The 20,923-nt window shown below is 39.0% G+C and overlaps 1 protein-coding gene across 1 annotated transcript in view; it reads right to left on the reverse strand.

The window, feature by feature from the left end:
• NPAS3 (neuronal PAS domain protein 3) overlaps window positions 1–20,923 on the reverse strand; it is a 55,142-nt gene that overhangs the window by 18,704 nt on the left and 15,515 nt on the right. Inside the window, exons 2-3 of the mRNA XM_010015680.1 lie at window positions 11,911–12,104; window positions 4,729–4,835 (exon numbers count right to left, since the gene is read on the reverse strand). Coding sequence (XP_010013982.1) covers window positions 4,729–4,835; window positions 11,911–12,104 — 301 coding nt within the window. The remainder of the gene's footprint in view (window positions 1–4,728; window positions 4,836–11,910; window positions 12,105–20,923) is intronic.

The raw sequence follows: 20,923 nt of genomic DNA on the forward strand, positions 1-20,923 counted from the left end.
AAACGAGATAAACCAGATCACAAGGAGTGCTACCAAACACACTCATCAGAGACCATTGCTTTATGGGAAATGAACTGCCTTGGCTCACTGGTCCTGAGGAACTGTATTTCTTATAGCTGTAAATCAAAACCTGAAGAAACTGGATGATATTTTCTAAGCAATAGCTGAGGACAACAAGTATCTGTTTTGCTAGTGTCAGGTTTCTGAATTTAGACCTCAGTTAGGATTCCAGAATGGAAAAGCACATATTATATACCAATATATACTTGTGAAAGTGTTCTTGCAAGCAGTATATTAATTTTCAAATGGTGGCACATTGTCCTATATTTGTCCAAAAGTATATTCATAGTTACCTTCAGACGTCTTGACTTCCTTGTTTCTTGCTGCATTCTTAATGACCTTCATTGAACAGTAACATTAAATACTTGATGTTCAATGAAAATCATTAATTTTTTTCAATTAAGTGGAAGATGTATACTCCTAGAGCATATGACATCCACGCATTCTTAGCAAGAAATGTACTTCTTAAATCAAAAAGGATGTTACAGACCTCTGTATGCTAAGAGTGTCAACCAAAGTGAAGCACACAAGCACAGCATCGTACTCCAGAGGGCAGTGTCTTCTACCCTTGCTGAGCTCTACAGACAGTGCTAAGACCTGATACAACAGTAATTTTATTAATCTGCTTGATTTCTGATATTGATTTGACATTAGATGTATCCTTCTAGGGATATTTTAATATCAAAGTATCAGGATATTTTCTTGTCATTGGAACAAGGGCAGTTTTACCCATGGTTTCATGAAAGTGTATGAACTTGAAAGTGTGTTCTTGACATACAGTTCTGGAGTTCAGACCCACAGTGTTTCTATGCAGAGGTAAGTAAAAAGAGAGGATTGATCACTCTCCTCATTCTCACAAGTGGTAAAGTAGAACTGGGGGCATGAGGGATGTTAGTTCCAGATGCATAACTATGAAACATAAAACATGCAATGACAACTCTTTTTGTGCCACATACCCTAATGAAAAGCTAGGATTAGGGACTATATCTGAGCCAGGGTACAGCTAGATGTGCAATTTTTGAGGGCTTGGATTCAAATACTAGTTGTTGCAGCTTAGCCAGTTGTTGTGTGTCAGCTGAGCCAACAGCTAAGCCATAATGCTGGATGTTATACAAGCTGTTAGGCTAGAGAACATTTTAACAATAATCTCTGACAGAGAAAGATTTGATTTATGATAAGTGCTATCTGTCAGGATTCTATGAAACAGGATAGAAACAATATCCCTAAACTTTTGATTTCTGTTTGAAAAAACCTGATGCTTCAATAACTTGTGGGATCACCACCATGTTGGTGGTGTTGGAATAAATGCAGGCATATGTAGAGTTGTTTTATTAATCCACAAGGTAATCAAACTATAACTAACAAAAAATCTCTGAGTAGAAGTCTTGACTGCACTGAACCTAATGGAGTTTGTGCTATTTTCTTCACTGGGGTCAGAATTCTAGTTCATATAAATTTGCTTTTTAAGGGCATAATCCCCATGTCCACTGAAGCCAATGAAAACTTTTCAATTGACTGTAACTGACCTTTCATTAGGGCAGCAATTTCCTTATGAAAGACTGTTGTCACTGCTTAATTCTGCAGACATTTTTCACCATTATACTTGTTATGGTCACATTCCTGAAACTGCTTTTGTCTTCTTTTTTCTGAGATAGATAGTGTTAACAAGGCCTGTTTTTCAAAGTTTCTAATGGGCTGCTATGGTTTGAAGCCATCAACAGCCTTTTTGATTTTTTATGTGCGATTTTGTGAAACGTTTTCTTATTTGCTTGTTTTCCTCTCTGATGTCTTTGAATAACCTGGTGAGAAGGCAGAATGTGCTGGTTTTACTTTTTCCATTTTTACTGATATGTTGTCAGTGAATAGGCAAAGTGGCAATTTTATTTATGTTTCTTTTTACCCTTAGACCTGCCACTGCAATTTGGGATTCTTCTTGTTGTAATCTTTAAAAGTCATTTTTCCCTCCTGTAAAAATCCATCAAGATTTTTAGCTGCATTCTGCAGTCCTCCATCATACACAAGCTTTTCAGTTTGCTGCTTTCTCAGGTTCTGCTTCTACTTTTCATGACGGCTTTCTAACCATTACTTTAGCTTGAAGCTCCTCTTCAAAATATTGCATGATATTGCTAGTGCAGGCTTGGGGACTGACTGGCTGGGTTATCGCTTTGTGGAGAAGGACCTGGAGGTCCTGGTGGACAGTATGCTAAGTATGAATCATCAGTGTGCTCTACGGGCTGTACTAAAAAGTGTACAGAACGTCATTATTTCCCCTCAACTCATCACTTCTTAGATTGAATCTGGAATCTAATTTTAGGCTCCCAGCAAAGGAAATATATTTATAAACTTCAGCAAGCGTAGGAGAGTTCTGCCAAAACAGTCAGGGGCTGGAGTACTTGCCCAGTGAGGAAAGGCTGTGGGACCAGGCTTGTTCATCCTCAAGCAGAGGTGGCTTCATGGTGACCTAACACCATACCTGTGAGGAGGTTACTGCAAAGATGGAGCTATGAGCTGTACAATCAAAACAGGGAAATTCCAACTGGATAAAAGGAAAAGAAAAAATCACTGTGAAGATAGTTAAGCCCTTTTAAGGACAATTGGAACAGGCTACTCAGAGAAGTTGTGGAAAGTCTGACTTCAGAGGTTTTTGAGATTGTGCTAAAATATTTGCTTTGAATCAGTGTTGACCCTCTTTTGAGCATGAGGTGGGACTAGATGATGTCACAGAGTCCCTTTCAACCTGAATGATTCTATGAATATCCTATAAGTCAAGAGAACAACTAAACATAAGAGATGTAATCAGCCTCAACTACTGAAAAAAAATAGCCTAGCAAGAATAATTATTCCATAGCCACACAGCCAAGTTTGGAACCCCACTGTGCTGGATGCTGGTAAGGGGAGAAAGTCCCTGTGTTTATAAGCCTCACAATCCAACCAGCTAAACTGGACATACGGTGAGAGTAGGAACACAGTAAGGTGAAGTGATTTTCTAGAAGTCATTCCTGTCTCCAGGGTCTCCTGAGTCCTAGTCCAGTGCTTATACACTGGACCACACTGCACTCACACTGTCTGCATAGGTCTCTGAGTTTTCTGAAGATGAATGTTTCATAAGGCATATTCTATTTCAGAGAGAAGTGGTCATTCAGAAGATTAAGGTCTTTTTCAAATGGGATGTTCATCTCTGCCAGGTGGTATGTTAAGTCTGAGTCATAAATATCTTTTATTTCCTCGGTCAGATAGTGCAGTGGAAGTGCAACTTGTCATTTTTGACTTCCAGTTTCAAGAGCACCAAGTAACTTTCTGAATTTGTTCCTTCATTTCTGTGCAACTGACATATTCTCCTGAATATTAAATGCTCAAAATGCAAATGATGCAAAATTACTTTGTTTATCATTCTGGATAGCTGATTTTATTTTTTTCCACAGAAATACACCTAGCCTGACCTTCTTATGCCAAAAAAAGTTCACTTTCTAGAAACTTCAGGAACTATTTGAAAGCTTTACAGAGCTTTATACTGCTGTTCGCTGCCATATATTACCATAGAAGCTGTCCCTGTCCTCCTGCTTTCCAGTTGCAGTTATTTTCCTATTGTCCCTTGCAGATTATGCAAGGTACTTTTGGATTTAAGATTTATACTGCCTTCTATTGTAGTCATATGGTTTTGTAAAAGCTAATTAAATGTGGCTGTATTTGGGTTGCTACCCTTTTATTACGAAATGCTAGCAGGACATGGTTCAGATGGAGCAGAGTTCTTCAAATCTGGGACTCTGGATTTAAGAGGCAATTTGCAGACAGTCTTTTACATTAAGAAAACACACAAGTCAATCATAAATGCAGTCAGTCACTGAAAGATCCAAAGAATTATCTGGCTTCACTGCAGGCACAGATAAATTAGAGATTATGGGCCTAAGTCTCTTTTTCCACCAGGGTAAATCAGGAGCACCATCGCTGAAGTCAACAGATCTCAACAAGAAAAGAATTAGGCCCTATGGCTTTTAATAAGAGCAATACAAAGAGTTTAATTACAAGGAATCAAGCTGAACCTCCCTTCCCCCATACACAGACATACGCACATGCTCTCTGGCAAGGTTTGTATCTTGTCGTATTTTTTGCACTTCTGTTATCCTTACCCTGGTCAGACACTTACCTGTGTGCAAATAACAGGGCCTTAGATGCTATTGGGATGGGGGCCATTTAGATGGTAATACACAGGGTGGTTAAAACACTGACAGAGTTATAGCTCAGTTCTGTACTGAAAAACCTGGAGAAATCCCAAATATGCTGCGTTTTTTGACCTCCCCATTATGACTCAGAAATAAAAAACAAAGAAAGAGAGGAGTTCATTTTCTGTGCTAGGGAGGGAATTTCTCACTCAAGCAATACCTCTTTGAAAGAGTGAAATAATGCACAGCACGTGTAAATGAGCAGCCGCTGGAAACTCTGGTAATACAAATATAATTTTTTATTTCCACATATGTGAAAAATCTTATATGTGTATAAAAAGACTTGAAAATAAAACACACAAAAAGTTATATTTGAGCTACCCTCTATGAAACCCTATTACAAAAAAAGTAGGTGGAAGATGAAGACCTCAGTCATGCAACACAAATAATAGTTTAAGAACAATCAAATGTTGTGCTAGATTATTTTGACAAAAATGGAAGTACTTACAGTCTAAGTGACTATGTCTGATGCCTTCCACATCTTCAGCATGAATGAAGTGGTAACATCTCTTTCCTACAATATCTACAGGGGTCAGATCCATGTAATCGCTAATCCTAAAAAGATAAAAAAACTAGCCTATAATTCAAGAAGCAAAAGAATACAAGAACTGTCAAATAACCTAGAAATTGAAATCTGCTAAGAAGTTTTTTCACCACTATAGCAATCTGGATGGAATGTCTATACAAACAAGACACAGCCATAAAATAAAGAAGAAAAAAAAAAGAAAGAAAAATTTTTTTAAAGAAACCTTGAAATCCTTTTATCCATTTAAGTAAGTGGAAAGTTAAATTCCGTGCATATTCTCCCTGTAGCATAACACCAAGACAATATAATTCCATGAAATTGTAAAGCATTAGCAACCATCCAAAATCCTCATTAAAAGACCAAGATGATTCAAGGTTACATAATAAAGTAAAAACATGTTATGTTTATACCAAATGATTAGAGACACATTTCATTTCAACAGATTGGTCTTCTATTGGGTATATTCATGAAAAAGCTCTTCAACCATTTCTTGGCACCAAGTCCAAACTGATATTTCAAGGGATATAATTTAAATGCTGAGACACACAGATGCCTCAGGGTGTTATCTTTTTTAGTCTAATTCATTTGGGAGCTCAGCTTTCACTCTGGGCCCTTTCAACTGGGACTTTGTTGTTTATTGCACATAGAAACTTTAAAATCTATTCTACAGACCTTTGTGTGCGTGTGTCTGTGTGTGTGTCTGCGTGCTTGTAGCTGTGTGCATGTGTAAACTTCTGTCATAGAGTGTCAAGGTGTCAATGCCCTTAAAAGCAGTACAGAAAATAACAATTGGAAAATGCCTTGCTCACACAAGTATTTAAAAGTATGTGTGTTTTATAGATACAGAATAATGTTTTAGGGTTTGAAACATGCTGCAATGATTGGGGTTAAAGCCTACTTTGCAACTGTTAAGATATAACTGCCATACATTTAAGGCAGTTGTAAGAAACACCAAACATCTTGACATAATCAGATAGCTGCAGTGTGATCCTGAAGGAGGCAGTGGGGAGGCAAAACCAGAAACCGAACTGCTTAGGTCTGAGGGGTTCCCCTATAGCAGGCAGAAGGGGTGAACAAATGCCCCTGGTCACTGACTAGCAAGGCTGTGGTTGCCTGGGTGTCTGAGGTAGGGAAAATGCATAGACCAAAGAGACTGAAGGAGAATAGAAGCATGAGACAGCAAGCACCACAACAGCACTGGTGGTCTGTCAGAATTAAAAATAAAACCAAACATGAGAAACATCACAGGTAAAGCAGGTCGACTCAAATATGCTAGTAAAAATTGTCAAATCAAGCTTAGCACAGAACGCAACAGTCATCTCCCACTTTCATGACAGAGCATGAAAGGATGTGCCCTTTCAAACAACTGCCTAGTAGTTACAGAACTTAACCAAATGTGGGATACTCATCTGTCTGGGGATACTCCTCTAATGTTTATCACAAACCACAGTTGAAACGCAACTTTCCTGCCTTCTTAAAGAGGACACAATTGACCAGGATAAAGACAAGTCTGGAAACTGGCAGCAGGACTCCCTGTCCCTTCTGCTGAGTTCCTCCGCTTTGGTTGCATGGTGAATTATGGGTCTGGAAACAAAGGACCTGCGATCTCTGCCCAGTGATAAGAAACCTCACCAGAACAAAGGGAGTCTTACATTTAAAGGTTTCTGTCCCCAGGACTGTATGTATCTTTTTTATGCTAAACTAAGTGTATAAACAGCCCATGGAGTAGGAACCAGAACTTAAGCTCCTCCCCATCTCATGTCATGACTCTCCTCACTGACATACTTTGCTGTTGCTTCTCTGGCCCAAGAACTCTGTTAGGAAGGGGGTCTGCTTCAAGGTCATGGAGAAGAAATCCCACCCTGCCCAGCCTAGTAAAAAGGGGCAATCTCCAGGCAGGCCACTGCCCTGTGATGTACCCAGGCTATGAGTGCTACAGTTCACAGGGCTGAAATGGAAGATGATCATTCTGCTTCCCCCTCTGGTAAATTTGAGTCAGCTGTATTTTGTTTCTTTTCAGCATCATGTTTGTGTAAGGTCTTCACAGATTAAAATGAACACAGCAAGGCAACAGTAGAAGCAGATTCACAATCCCTTAAATTTAAGCTTGTTGCAGGGGAGGTTTAGATTGGATATTAGGAAAAAACCTTCACTGAAAGGGTTATCAAGCCTTGGAGCAGGCCACCCAGGGAAGTGGTTCAGTTATCATCCCAGGAGATATTTAAAAGATGTGTAGAGGAGGTGCTCAGGGACATGGTATAGTGGTGGACTTGTGTCCTGGGTTCAGCTACAGCAGTCATTTTGTCTCCTTCTTAGTAGCTGGTGCAGTGCTGTGTTTTTGACTTTCAGTCTGGGAACAACGCTGATAACACCGATGTTTTTAGTTGTTGCTCAGTAATGTTTACTCTGACCAAGGACTTTCTCAGTCTCATGCTTTGCCAGAGAGGAGGGGAAGCCAGGAGGAAGCAGAGGCAGGACACCTGACCCAAACTGGCCAAAGGGGTATTCCATACCACAGCACGTCATGCCCAGTATATAAACTGGGGGGAGTTACCCGGAAGGCCAGATCGCTGCTCGGGTCGGGCTGGGTATCGGTCGGCGGGTGGTGAGCGGTTGTGTCCTTTTCCCTTGTTATTCCTCTTATCATTATTACTGGTAGCAGTAGTGGTTTGTATTATACCTTAGTTACTGGAGAGCTGTTATCTCAACTCGTGGGAGTTACATTCCTTCGATTCTCCTCCCCATCCCTCCGGGAGCGGGGGGAGGAAGGAAAAGGGGGGGAGTGAGCGAGCGGCTGCGTGGTTCCAAGTTGCCGGCTGGGCTTGAACCACGACAACTTGCCAGTGTGAGGTTGGATTTGCTGACCTTAAAGGTTTTTTCCAACCTAAATGATTAAACAGTTCTATAGTTCTTTCTTAAGAAAAAGCTGTTTCAGGCATATGAAGACCATAGGATTTTTTTTTTTAATGAAAAAATTGTTAGAAGAAACAGAAAGAATGTCCAGATGTAAGTCATGACCACTGGCAAGCAATGACACCAAAACCAGAAGCAATACAAATAACACCAAATAGGATATTTTTGCTTATATTAAAGGTACCACAGATGGAAGAAAAAAAAAAGGAATATTATAGTGTATCCTAAGAGCACAAGTTAGGAGGCAGATCTTGTGTCTCCCAAGCTCTTTGACAAAATAAAGTGACGGGTTGATAGGTAGGAACTTGGTTTGTTTCCATACACAAACCTGATCCTGTAAAACACAAGCACAGGCTTACGTTTGAGCAGATCAGTGGTTCCAATGACTTACAGGACTGTTAACATGATTGAAATTTAAAGGTAGGTATGTGGTACAGGTCTTTGATGAGTTAGGACCAAATTGTGCACACATTTGTAGGCTTGAGGCTCCTTACACAAGACTGTTTCTGCATATCGGCAACCACTGTCATGGCCAACAGGCCAAAACCTCTTCCATTTGGGAGCACCATATGCACTGGGTTATTTCCTTTTGGGCATATATTAGCAGATATGGCTATAGCAGTCCACATTTAACTGGGCTAAAGGCTCTCCCCAGGTGGTCTCCAATCACTAACCGCTGACACTGAAAGCACACAGACTGATGCTGTAATCTAGTAATAATCTCTTTATTTTGCTTTTAGTTATTTATCTTTGTCTAAGATGATTTGTCCTCTGCAGGTGCTTTTCTCACTCCATAGACTACTAAAGAAATTCTAGACTATTCTAGACTATTCTGGATTGGATAGTGAAGTTTAGATGACATACAGATGATGAATACCACATTTGGAAAACAGATATGGATTAATATACCACACTTCAGACGATAGAATTTTACACCCCCATTTAACAGTCTCAGAACAAAATATTAAATGTTAGAAAAAGCCAGTGTATCAGCTAACGGATCTTGTCCCAAAGGGAATCAAACTGTCAAGTAGTTTGTGCACTGAGTCCAGGACTTTTTGATGCAGATCTCTTCATTCAGAGGAAAGTTACAAGATGCACCCAAAGACTTGAGTAATGTCACTCCTGCTCTCTGCTGTTGCAGGCAGGCAGCCACTTGGAAAACTAGGAGTACTACTGATCTCACCCCTGCTGATCCAATGGTCCACTGTGAGCATTCATTTCAGTTAAGTAGCATGGCTTCTGCTCTATACTCCCTGCAGCTGCTAGCAGCTCCCCATTGCTCCATAAATAGTGCTTACAGCTTCCCCAGCATGGATCCATTTTTCTCTGTTTTCATCAATGTTGTGCTTTCTTTACTGTGGCACCACAAAGAATTTCCTGGCTGCCCACAAGTGCCAGGAGTCAAGCCCATTTATTCACGATGGGATACTTATCTCCTTTTCTATAGTCCCAGAAGAGAGATCCCAACTTCCCTGACTCGGAGAATGGCCTTGGCAAATGCCCAGATAATTCATCTGACAGTTTCAATCATCTGTTCAGTTAATTCTTTCCCTTCTTCTGTCCTTTCTATTCCTCCAGCTTTTACAGTCATATTCTGCTTTGTACCTGCTATGAAATCCACGTCCTGTCAATCTTGCTCCGGTTTCTATCAGCGGAAGTCCTGCTGCCACAGTGAGCACACATTTACCTCCCAGCCCTGAAGAAGTGTTTCTACTTTTGAAATTCCTTTTATAGAGTATTTTTAACACTAACACACTTACTACTGCAACATAAATTCGAGTAGCACCATATGCATTCTTCTCTAGTATATAAGAAAAAATCTATCGAAAAAATGCAAAGTAACTTTATAATGTTGCCTTTACCTTAATGAAAGAAAAGCATTAGTAAGATCAACACTTAAGTGCGTAAGTCAGCTGGTTTCCCATAGTTTACCATGTGTTATCAGCTTTATCTATGTGATTCCCAATCAGTGCTCCACATCTGATGCATTTTATGTTTTTCAGTGATGCCTTTCTCAAGCATTTGAAAATTTTAGCGCTACATGAGCATAAAGGGAAGGTTTGAGAAAAATGTTTAATTTAAAAAAAAAAAACACCACAATTTAGGGCTCATAAAAATGCCAAACTGACAGCAGAGGAAATATAAATCTTTCTAACATGGCCCACAAATTCAGATCATACTTGACCTAACGGAACAGTTCATTTTTCACTTCCATTTGATTTCTGGCTTTTTATTGAGGTTGCCAATGAAGGTAACAGTAAGTGCAGGTGATTTTATTAAAAGTAAATACATTCATTAGGAACTGGACAATACCAGCAACTCTTTCCACAGAGGCCATCGGAGAGCTCTGCAGTGGTAGCAGCTTTCCATTACTACCTCGGTAGGTTGCAGTCAAATCAAAGGCAAAAGGTTTATTCTAGATCCTGCTTCTAATCCCCAGAGCATTTTCACCAGCTGCCAGACAGTACAAAATCTAGAGGCTCACTGGTTAGGGTCTCAGGGAAAAACTCCGTCCAAACTTTAATATTAGAAGCTTTCTCTGTGACCTTGTGCAAACCACTTTCTACAGAGCAGTTTTTCCAAGCTCAAAAAATAGACTAATATATTCTCTTTCAGATAATGCTTTGGAAGTTCAGATGAAGTGTTCTCTTTAGTAGCCAAATAATATTATTAACAATACTACTGTGGCAGTTTAGCAACATGACAGCAAAGATAATCTCGTAACTGAAATCTAAGATTATTGAAATCATTTAAGGCCCTGATTCAACCAAGCATTTGCACTTATCCATTTTTATAAAAGTTTATATTGATGTGCTATCCTGATCATAGGTACTCTGTTATGATTGAACAATTACGATTGCTCATTTCAGAGAGTTTCCACTACTAACTTGTAATGTGCCATGGCTGCTGTCACATGAAAAGCTTGCATTAGCCATCTTGCTTGTTCCACTTTCTGATGATAGTTCCCCTTATAAAATTTCTTTTGGCTGCATTAAATTTTTTCCTCTTTTCCAACCTTTCCCCCACACCTCAGACTTCCACCAGTGGACCCAAATTTCTCTATTACTTATATCTTCTTCCTCAGATATCCTGTTTGCTGGATTTTACTTTATTTTCCAGGGCCCGGAAGACACCAACAAGCCTTAATGGTCTTGACCAGCCCCAGACGTCATTTCACCCTCCCCAGGGCTCTCCAAATCCTGCCCACAGCCCAGAACACCATGTCAGCACCCCAGGGCATCAGCTCCTGCACCAGTGATGCTGCAGCAGGGCCTGTTTCCAGCGCCCTACAGCCCTTCCCTGCTTGGCCACCGGCCCAGGTTCTGGCCTTGGCCTGTCCCCAGGAAGGTGCCCAATGTGTGGGGCTGGTGCTGCCCCATGCCCCCTGCTGCCCTGCTCCGGGCTGGCGTGGTGGGATGGGCTCTAACTGCCAAGCTGTGCCCCGACAGACCCCTGATGGAACCATCTCTCAGCCCCCAGGGAGCAGACAGCTGAATTTAAATCCTATCTTTCACCTTCCTAGATGACGTGTTGCTGTCACATTGAACATACCCCCCCCCCCGCACACCTTGTCACATTGAACATCCCCCCCCCCCCGAACTTCTCATCACCTGTTCCCATTTCACTGCTGTCTTCCCAGTATGCCCTTAACCAATTTTATTCTACAGTTTTCCCACTTCTTACTGCAACAGATCCCACCTCTCTAGCCTACTATCTAGGCCATCTGTGCTTCTGTTCCATTAAACACTGAGCAGGATGTGCTGTAATCTGCAAATTAGTTCAAAAATGGAAAACTTTAAAACTTCAGACAAGAACGACTTGTGGAGGGGAGGACGGGGGAGCATACGGACAGCCATACAGGTCAGACCAACGTCTGTCTAGTCCCAAATCTTGCCTCTGAGAGGGACGATGAGAGACTGTAAAAAGCAGGGAAAGCTTAGCAGAATCTTTCCTGGCCTATCCTCCCCTATTCAAGCAAGATGCCATGCAAATTATGGTTTTAAATTTACCTTTATCCTCTAAGAATGTAATGAAAATGAAGGTGAGGATGACGAGAGTGAATTCAATGCTCTCATACAACACCAGGATGACATTGTAGGAGCCACAAATTTTAAAACTTTTTACAAAGCCCATGGAACAAAGAATACACACAGCTAAAACAAAGAGAAAAGGAGCTAAAAGCTGTACCTATTTTCACAGTAAATGATATTGAGGTCCATATTCACACGAGTGACAAACATGTGGCAGTCAATCCTGACTTCATTAATTGTAGGAGGTGGCAAAGCATGAGCAACGACAACAAGTCCCATGATTTGGCTGGGTACTGTTCGTCCGTGGGACAGTGACACTCTCAGACGTAACCGGCCTGTTATATGAATCACCTGGAAAATAAAAACAACAGAAGAAACCCCAGTGAATTCTGGATGCAACTGTGACATCAGTTTCTTTCAACGGGTAGAATTACTATTCCTTACAGACCACTTAACACAGCCAAGAATTGTACTAAGTAACTGCCAGTATTAGTGTTAAGCTTATTAATATTGGCTGTCAACATGTCCTATATGTCCTCATGGCAAAAAAGAAGGCAAGAACATTAACAAGCAAATGCTTCACATTCATCAAATAAAAACCTCAGAACTCCTGTGGTATTGATTTTTGTTGTGGTGGTTACAGAAAGAAAGAAGAAGAAAAATCCAAACTAGAAATTCAAGAAAAGAAAAGAGAGAGTGGGATAAAACTGAAATAGTGAAGGTAGAAATTAATAAAATATTGATTTTATAACATTTGGAGATTGAATATGAGACAAAAAGATTGGCAGTTTTGAAACTTTTCCAGAATGGATTTAATTGAATTGCTAGTCACCTACACCATGGAGACACTGCTCACAGCCTTGAATTACTTCCTTGTGGTTGGCAATTTGAGTAGCAACTGCCTAGAAGTGATCAATGAGCTCAGCTGCAGGATGGTCTTCCTGCATCCACAGCAAGCTTTTTTAAGAGCTGGTAGACATGTAATGCCTTTGCCCAGCACAATATGTACGTATGGAGAGTTCTGGGGGCAGATGGATTATTTCCCTATTCACAAGATAACGCCAGAAGATGCCTGGGAGATCCAATTGCACCCCTGGAGAATGAAATTGTAAGAATGCTGCCTGCTTAAATGGGGTAAGTTGAATCTGGGAAAACATTAATTCACCCTTCAGGTGTTGTGTGGATAAAGAAAGAGGTGTTTGTTTGTTTGTTTGTTTAAATAAAAGAGTATAAATACAGCACTGATGCCAGATGTCAAACTGAAAATGGAAATTGCAGTTGCTGTACTCATGGATAAAAGAGCCCATAAGAACTGGCAGTTGAGGGCTGTCCCAGATTTTCGCCCTCAGTGTGCTACATCAACATGAAAAGAAGGCTTCTAGGAGATGGGAGCCCCCTTCACTGTGATCCCAGACACGCTACCCAGCGGTTAACAGAGATGTTGGCTGGTACCAGGTGCATGGGAGGAGGTGACAGAGGTGGGATATAGTTATAAGTCCACTAATACTCATCTCACAAAGAGAGAGCCAAACCTTTGCTTCTGGTCTGAGACTGATTGTTAACAGAAAGTGAGAAAGAAGAAAATCTTTCTTTAATAAGACTGCAAACCAAAGTGCACCCAAATTCAAATCTAATTCATGCTAGCAGATCTATGATCTAAGCCTTGAAGTTTGTTTCTTTTTTTTAACCTAATCATTAAAATATCTCCCTTCTCCATTATTTTACATTTTGACTTCAGTCAGCGTGGTGAATCTGAATGAGGGAAGTGATTAGCTGTTGTGTTTGTCCATTTCAGTTGCAGCTTTCTGACCATCCACATTTGAAGGAATCATTGCCTCAGCTCACACTTAATGCACCTTCCAAGAGTAAACTATTTTATGAATATTTGAAAAAGTTCCTAAAGGCAAGGATGCAATAACACCATTTCAAACACACTTTAATTTTACTTTTTTTCTTCAAGACCTCATTACCTAATGAAGAAATAGCTAAAAGAAATAGGATTAACTTCACAGGAGGGGCAGTAATAGTATATTATGCTCCTTCTAGCTAGGCTTGCACATATATCTGCTTTTTATCATTATCTGTCTCTTTTTATCATGCAGTTTCAGCTTACTGCAAAATTCAAATCTGTAAATGCTTGAAAAAGTGCTGATGGATAACTTGTAATAATGTGAAAAATAATCTTATACTGAACATGCTATGCAAAAGCATTATTGTTCTGTTGTTTTTTCATAAGAGTCCTTACGATAATATGTTTGAAGTTGGCACTATCACTTGAGGGAATTTTTAAGATATATCATACTTAAAATCCGTTCATCTCTTCCTTGTATTTTTTAAAAACTCCATGTCATTCGCGGCTAAATATCAACATGATTTGCTTTTGAACAACTCTACTCAGTCACTCGTTTCTGATTCCTCACCTGAAATACAACTCAGACGTAGTATTACTCCAAGAGACAGTTCCAAACCTGCTAGACCCACCATATATTAACATCGTTGAATTTCAAGAGAGTTTGCTTCTGGATTCAAATTATTTAGCTTGTTCCTAGCTATATCATGGATCAAAACATGTTCTAAATCCCGACATGGTTTCAAATTTTAGGGGTCAGCATTCACTTGCATTCTGATTCTGTACAATGGGAAATGTACAGCAAGCCACCCATCTGTTCCAGTGCCTGCGTGCCTCTAAAGAAACTGTATTTCCATGCCTGAAATCCCTTTCTATGACAACATTAGTTAAACGCACCAAGTGGGAAATCTAATTGGTAGTAAAAAACAATTCTAGCTGTCATGACCTTGTCTACATTGTGAGTACTGCCACTTTTAACACTGGTTCATTTGAACTGGGATTAGGGGTGATAGGAATTATAGGGTCAATTATCTCCGGTAGCTAAAATTAATCTCTTTATAATTCAATCCCACAGCACCAGTCTATCATATTGTAAAGCAGTATTATGACTTTAATGAAGCTAAATTGCAAGAATAAACTGTTTTATGAAGGACAATACTTGGATCCAGATGTAAATATTTAACAAAAATTTGCTAGGAGTATTCTGAAAATTAAAAGTAAATGCAGCTCTTCTGTGCAGTTTTCTTTAGAAATGCTGTCTTCTGAAAAGCATGCAACAGTCCAAATCCATCTTTAAAATAAAATTTTCTTTCTAATAATGCTATATGAATAGACTGGCACATTTAGATGTCACAGCAGGAGAAAACAGTGGTAATGTGCTCTGTCCATTATAAAAATTTGGGTGAATGCCATATTCCTGATCATAGGGATCATCAGAAACTTTGTATGTCAAGAGCTGTACAGATTTTCCCAGCATTTCTCCATGTACTTCCTAAATGAAATTAGTAGCAAGACTCCTTTTTTAATCTAATGGGAGCTGCACTGGGTTAGCAGTTCAGAGATTTTCGCTTACAAACTGTTTATTGGCAGGTACGGTAACTTGCACGATGATTTCGCGCAGAGGGAAATCTTATGGTCAAAATAAACCTTGTGACCTGATCTAGACCAGGGTTTGACATAGGCCATTCTGATCTGTGCCATTGCTTGTAGCATAGCCGAGTTGTGTAATAGCTGTATTTGGATAGACAGGTGGGTGAACCAAAAAGCATTCTGTAACAATAAAACTTTTAATGCTGTGAAATGAAAATAACACATATGCAGCTGTAAAGATGTCATGCTGAAGCAAAAGAAATACTATAAAAATCTTCTGTACTGTTTAATTGCTTTGTTAAAAAATTCTAAATCAACTTTGCCTGACGCTCCAATATTGGAAAAAATCATTATTTGGGTTTTATTTTTAGCTGATTAGAAAAGGGATTTGCAAAATATTGTAAGTACATGTAAACACAGTTTATGAATGTGGGAGTGTTAACAAGCCACACTGCTTGGACAAATATATATTTCTCTTTTCTGCCATATGCTCTCTTTAGTCATCTGTTAGCGATAAGCACTTAGATGTGCTCTACTAATGTCTACTCATTATAAACAAGCGCATCACAAAGACCTTGATAAAACCTTCCCTCTGTCAATACTTAAGGAAGGGAAAGCCCAGCCATTCAAATACACATCTGGAACCTGCTCATCATCTTTTAAAGCTAAGTCTCACCTCTGGAGATGGAAATACTCTCTTTGTCGAAAGACATCTTTAAATATTACATCAAGTTTTTCACATACATGTCATGTCAGAAGTAAGGACATGCATTACCAGAGGCTATGAAAACCTGCAAGCATGAAAAATCTGTGAATCTCACCTTTCAGATGTTTCTGTGTTCTTCAAAACTTAAACTTCCATTAGAAAGAAATTTCTAAACTATTTCTTTTGTTCTTTTTGTAGGTCACTATGCCAGTTTATTATGGGACTGACACCAAAGCACTGCCAGGATTTCTCCCTCCACCTAATTTATCTTAATAAGATACTAAATTTGAAGCTTTAAAATTATTGCTTAGACCCAAATTTTGAGAAGACAGTCACGTATGAAGACATCTTAACTTAATTTGTGTCCCTAGATATTTATTTAGCTGTCTTACAAACAATTCACACACACATTTATACCTCTTTACAGAAACAATTGTGATTCATAAGGATATTATATTTGTTTCGGTCTCTCAAAGACATTATTCATACTTCCAAAATCAACACCTAAAGTCCTTAGAACAGAATTAATTTGTACTGCTAGAATTGGCTGAAGAAATATCTCTACAAACTATAGCCATGTTTTTACATTTTTCTGTCAGAGTTGTGTGCTCCTTCAGTCACAGATACATGGACATGCATCTCAAAGCCTGCCTGTGACCCTAGCAGGACAAATGTTTTAACAGTCCAGAAGGCAAACGGTCCTGTATGGTTTCAGATGATTTTTAAGCTAAGACTGAACATTTGGAAACAGGTTTTCCTCTGGACTTTTCAAAGAAAATGGGGTCCACTGTCACACCTGGAGTTCACACAGTGATAAAGGTTCTTGTTTTCTGACACAAAATATATCCATGCCTATCTAGTTAAACTTCAGTATAGGTTTTTAAATCTACCACAGTTCTCTTCTTTCCTCCCTGTACCCCAGTGTACTCACTACAACATTTCTATTTGTTTTCTCATGGTCAGAAGCCGTTTGTTTCTGGGGTTCCATAGCCCCATCCTCATTGAGACCAAAGCCTGCTCTTCCACTCCTCAAGAAAGCTTTGGGAAAATACATTACTTGCCTACACTGTCATTCAGCAGTAGCTGGGATCAGAGAGATCCAGTAAGGCCTTGTGTTTACACAGCTCCAGTAATACTCGCATATCCCATTCTCAGACTTACTGCATTGCTATAAACACTGCAGTATTCCTAACAGGAGGTCCCATGCAGCATATTTTGGTGTTGAAAAGGAGTGAATTACTACAGCTGGGATATGCTGGAACATTGCACTTGTGCAGCAAGTTTGGTGTGTCCCACATGCATCCAAGTTGTGTACAGTTAGCTTAACACACAGAGGACATGTTGGGCTTGCAGCATGAGCCATGCCAAGTAGTTTGTACATGCCCAGTGGCCACTCTTGGGGATTCCTGCATGTCCAGGAACCTGATCAAACACCTCTCAGATAATGAAGTTGTGAAAGGTGAAGTTTGCAGATGTATGCTCCTGTTATATCAATGTTAGATATACTATCTCTCTTTATCTATAAAACAACCATTATACCACCTTTTTCCTTGTTGACCTCACCCATCTCCAAGTATCACTTACTTTTTCTCTTGGACGGCGTAACAGAATAATGTCTACTTACAGTAATTGTTGTCAACTCTCACCTGATTCAGAAGTTTGCTGCTTCAGTTTAAGTCTTGAAAAACTGCTTGTATGTGGAAAAACCTGTTTGTTTGTTTGTTTTTTTCTGACTACAGTAGTCTATCTAATAAAAGATATTGCTTCTATACACAAACCTTGTCCTATCATATCAATTCCACACCAGAACAAAGGAAACTAGTAGTTAGTGCAGCTGTCAGTGAGTCATTCTGAACCACAGAGGATTAAAAAAAAAGAAACTAGGCAGTAATCTATAACTCCTGAGTAACTACTTTGTAACTAAAATGCAGTCACTCTTAATACAGTTATGCACCGAATGCTACCTCAACCACTGTTAAGAGTTGTGGTCTTGAGCATCCATTGAAAGAACACGAGTCTGATTTCAAGGAAGGCAAACATTATTCCTGACACATACATAGTTTCAAGGTCGATAGCCTGTTTTCCATCTACAAGTACATTTCAAATCCCCTCAAATACACCTGGAAAAGACAGTCTGAAACTGGAAATGGTATTTACATTTAAGCAGCATATTTGGTCTCTGGACATATTTTATTGTTAAAAAGTCAATACCAGTTTTCGGACACACTCTAAGATTTTCTCATCTTTCGTCTGAGATCACTGTCTCAAATAATAAGATTCAAAAGATATTTTGCTGCTTAAAACAGTCAGAGGCAGAATTTAGGCTAATCCTAAGGGATTTAAAAAAAGTATCCTTATGAGACCTCAAACTCATTTGGTGCTTAAAGACAAGCATCACATGAGAAACACCCTGGCTTGGCAAGCTCAGTTCATAGATCTTGCTCAATCCCTAAAATGACCTGAGTAGAGTAGCATTTATTGCATATGATGGATGTTGAGACCAGCAGCAAGTACAATAGCCACAGCCACTTTCATTCAAGTGCACCACAGGGAACAGCTGTTCTTCTGTGTAAAAGTTACTGTTTTGAGTACTCCTGCAAAAAGCTTCTTGTTTCTCAACCTCAGGAAGCAAAACCTCTTATCTCCCACTTGCCTCTCACTAGATAATAAGCTAAAGGGAAGGGAGTGAGGAGAGCTTTCTAACTGTCGAAAAGAATGAAGACAAAACAAGAACCTGACATTGCCCACGTTACTTCTATCATATGAAGCTCCCTGATCTGGATGTGGCTAGGTTAGGGTTATCTGAAGAGCAAACTACAACTTCTCTGTGGGAGTAATGGAAAACTGTGGTACAATAAACAATTCCTAAAGTTGCCATTAAAAAAAAAGAAACAAAAAAGAAAAGGTTTTTTCAAGAGTGTACAACAGGCTGTTTGTCAAAAGTTATCAAATCTTAATAGCCTGAAGAGCAGAGCAGAGGTTGCTCAAGAATAATTAATAAAAATATATTTGCTATAAGCATTTTAATATCCTTTAGATTAACATTGTTAGATCCCCAATTTAAGGCTTATTTTTCATTCTGTTACGTAACAGCATTTCCATGTTATTATTTGGGGCAATAGATAAGCCATTATTGTTTAGTATGGCATAGCACAGTGTCCTGCACTATATATGAACACACGTATATTTTCATCACCATGATGGCTCTCATGTCAGAATTCTGCAGTCCAGGCTTGCACAGACATTCATTGTGGTAATAAAAGTTGCATGATCAAGACCCTCCATTCAAAAGCATATTTGTGTTGTAAAAGATGTTATCATGCTTTCCTTTCCTGTGAATTTTTATTAATTTCAGTAGATTAGCAAGATGATTTTCTCTAAATAAAAGCTGGTTTAGAGTTGGCACTCCCAAAATCAGGTTCATAATATAAGTAGTAATTCAACATGCTAGGTTTTATTTTAATACCTTTGAACCCTTTTCAAGATATCTTATTAACAACTCAATCTATCAAGAGTGCATTATTTTTTCATAATCTAAAACTTACAAGCATTTGAAGATCAACCTTAAAAAAACAAATAGAAAAAGAAGAAACTAAACAAAGTCACCACACTGCAACCTGAAAAAAGTAGCCATAAAAATTGGCTTTATAACAGAATACTTTTTGAAGTAATTGGCACAAAGACTGTTCTAGTGCAGATTGCTGCAAGAGTGCTCTTGGCAAGAACATCATAAGCACTAGCAAAACTTTAATATGCTCAAACAGCCAAATACAAACTGACACCAGGAACCCATTTGCGGCAACAAACAGGAAAAAATACAGTATCTCAATTTAATACAAACCTACATACAAAGGGATCAATTTTTACAATTCGTGGTTTAGCATACAATACAGCTGTCCTCAGACTGAATATAGAGTAGCTATACATAAGGAATTAGAATTATCAATTCGGGGGAATTTCTCAAGAGTCCTTTTGATATGTAATACAGCAAATATAATGACTAGGAAACCAGACATCAATGCATTAAATGACATCAGGTTGAGATCTATTTAGAAAAGACAGGTTTAAGCTGGAAAAAGAATCTCTTTGGTATGACCTCCAGAGCAGACCATTTGCAGAAGGATTCAAGATGAGCAGATTTACCCCTGCATATCTGCTTGCTTCACAGCTGCTTTTAAATATAAACACTAAAATATCTAATATTCAGTTATTGCAGAATTATGTCTATATAGTAAAAAAGATTAAAAACTCAGGATTTTCTTATACTTCTAGCAAATGTTATAATGGATTTTGTAGTTGAACTTGGAGGAAGAAATGAAACATAGCTGATTTTAAAAGTATCTAATGTAACTACTTATTTCTAAATGATATACTGTAGAATCTGGCTACTGCTGGCCTAAACTAGGAATGTGGAATGCCCTGGAATTTTTGGTAGTCTGCATCCTGTATTTATGGTCAATACTTTCTTAATCCTAAAACTCAAAAGATAGCTTCACTTTAACAGATATTCTACCGCAAATCCCTCTGTGTTCAAATGTGTTGCATTTTTTCTTTTTTCCTCATGAATGTTTGAAGTCCCCTTTAAAAATAATGCCTTGAGGATATTTTTTCCTTAATACTACTTAAAGAAAGTTGAAAGTATTTAGCTATTGAAATGTGCAGGGTTCTAATAAAGGAATTGTCATCCCTGCCCATAAGCAAACTCTCTCAGAGCTCACTATTTCAGAATTCTAGTGCTCCTGCCAACAGTAAAAATTAAACCTGAAGGACTTTTGTTGCATCAGTTCCAATGTGGTTTACCAGATTATTGGGGGGTGGGGTGGAAACTGGCTACATCATTCTGCAACAGAAAGGGTGGAAAGGTTTTTTAAAAAAAAGAGCCTGGATCCTCTAGGTCAGGGTAATCAAATCTTTTTGCACTAAAGACAACCAATAGTGAATACTCTTCAGATGTCATGTCTTTATTTCTACCTTTGGAGGGAGAAATAAAGGTGGTTGGTTTGTTTGTTTGTTTCCTTTTCTTTC

The sequence above is a fragment of the Nestor notabilis genome, unplaced genomic scaffold, assembly GCF_000696875.1.
Source record: "Nestor notabilis isolate BGI_N333 unplaced genomic scaffold, ASM69687v1 scaffold27615, whole genome shotgun sequence".
Taxonomy (NCBI): domain Eukaryota; kingdom Metazoa; phylum Chordata; class Aves; order Psittaciformes; family Psittacidae; genus Nestor; species Nestor notabilis.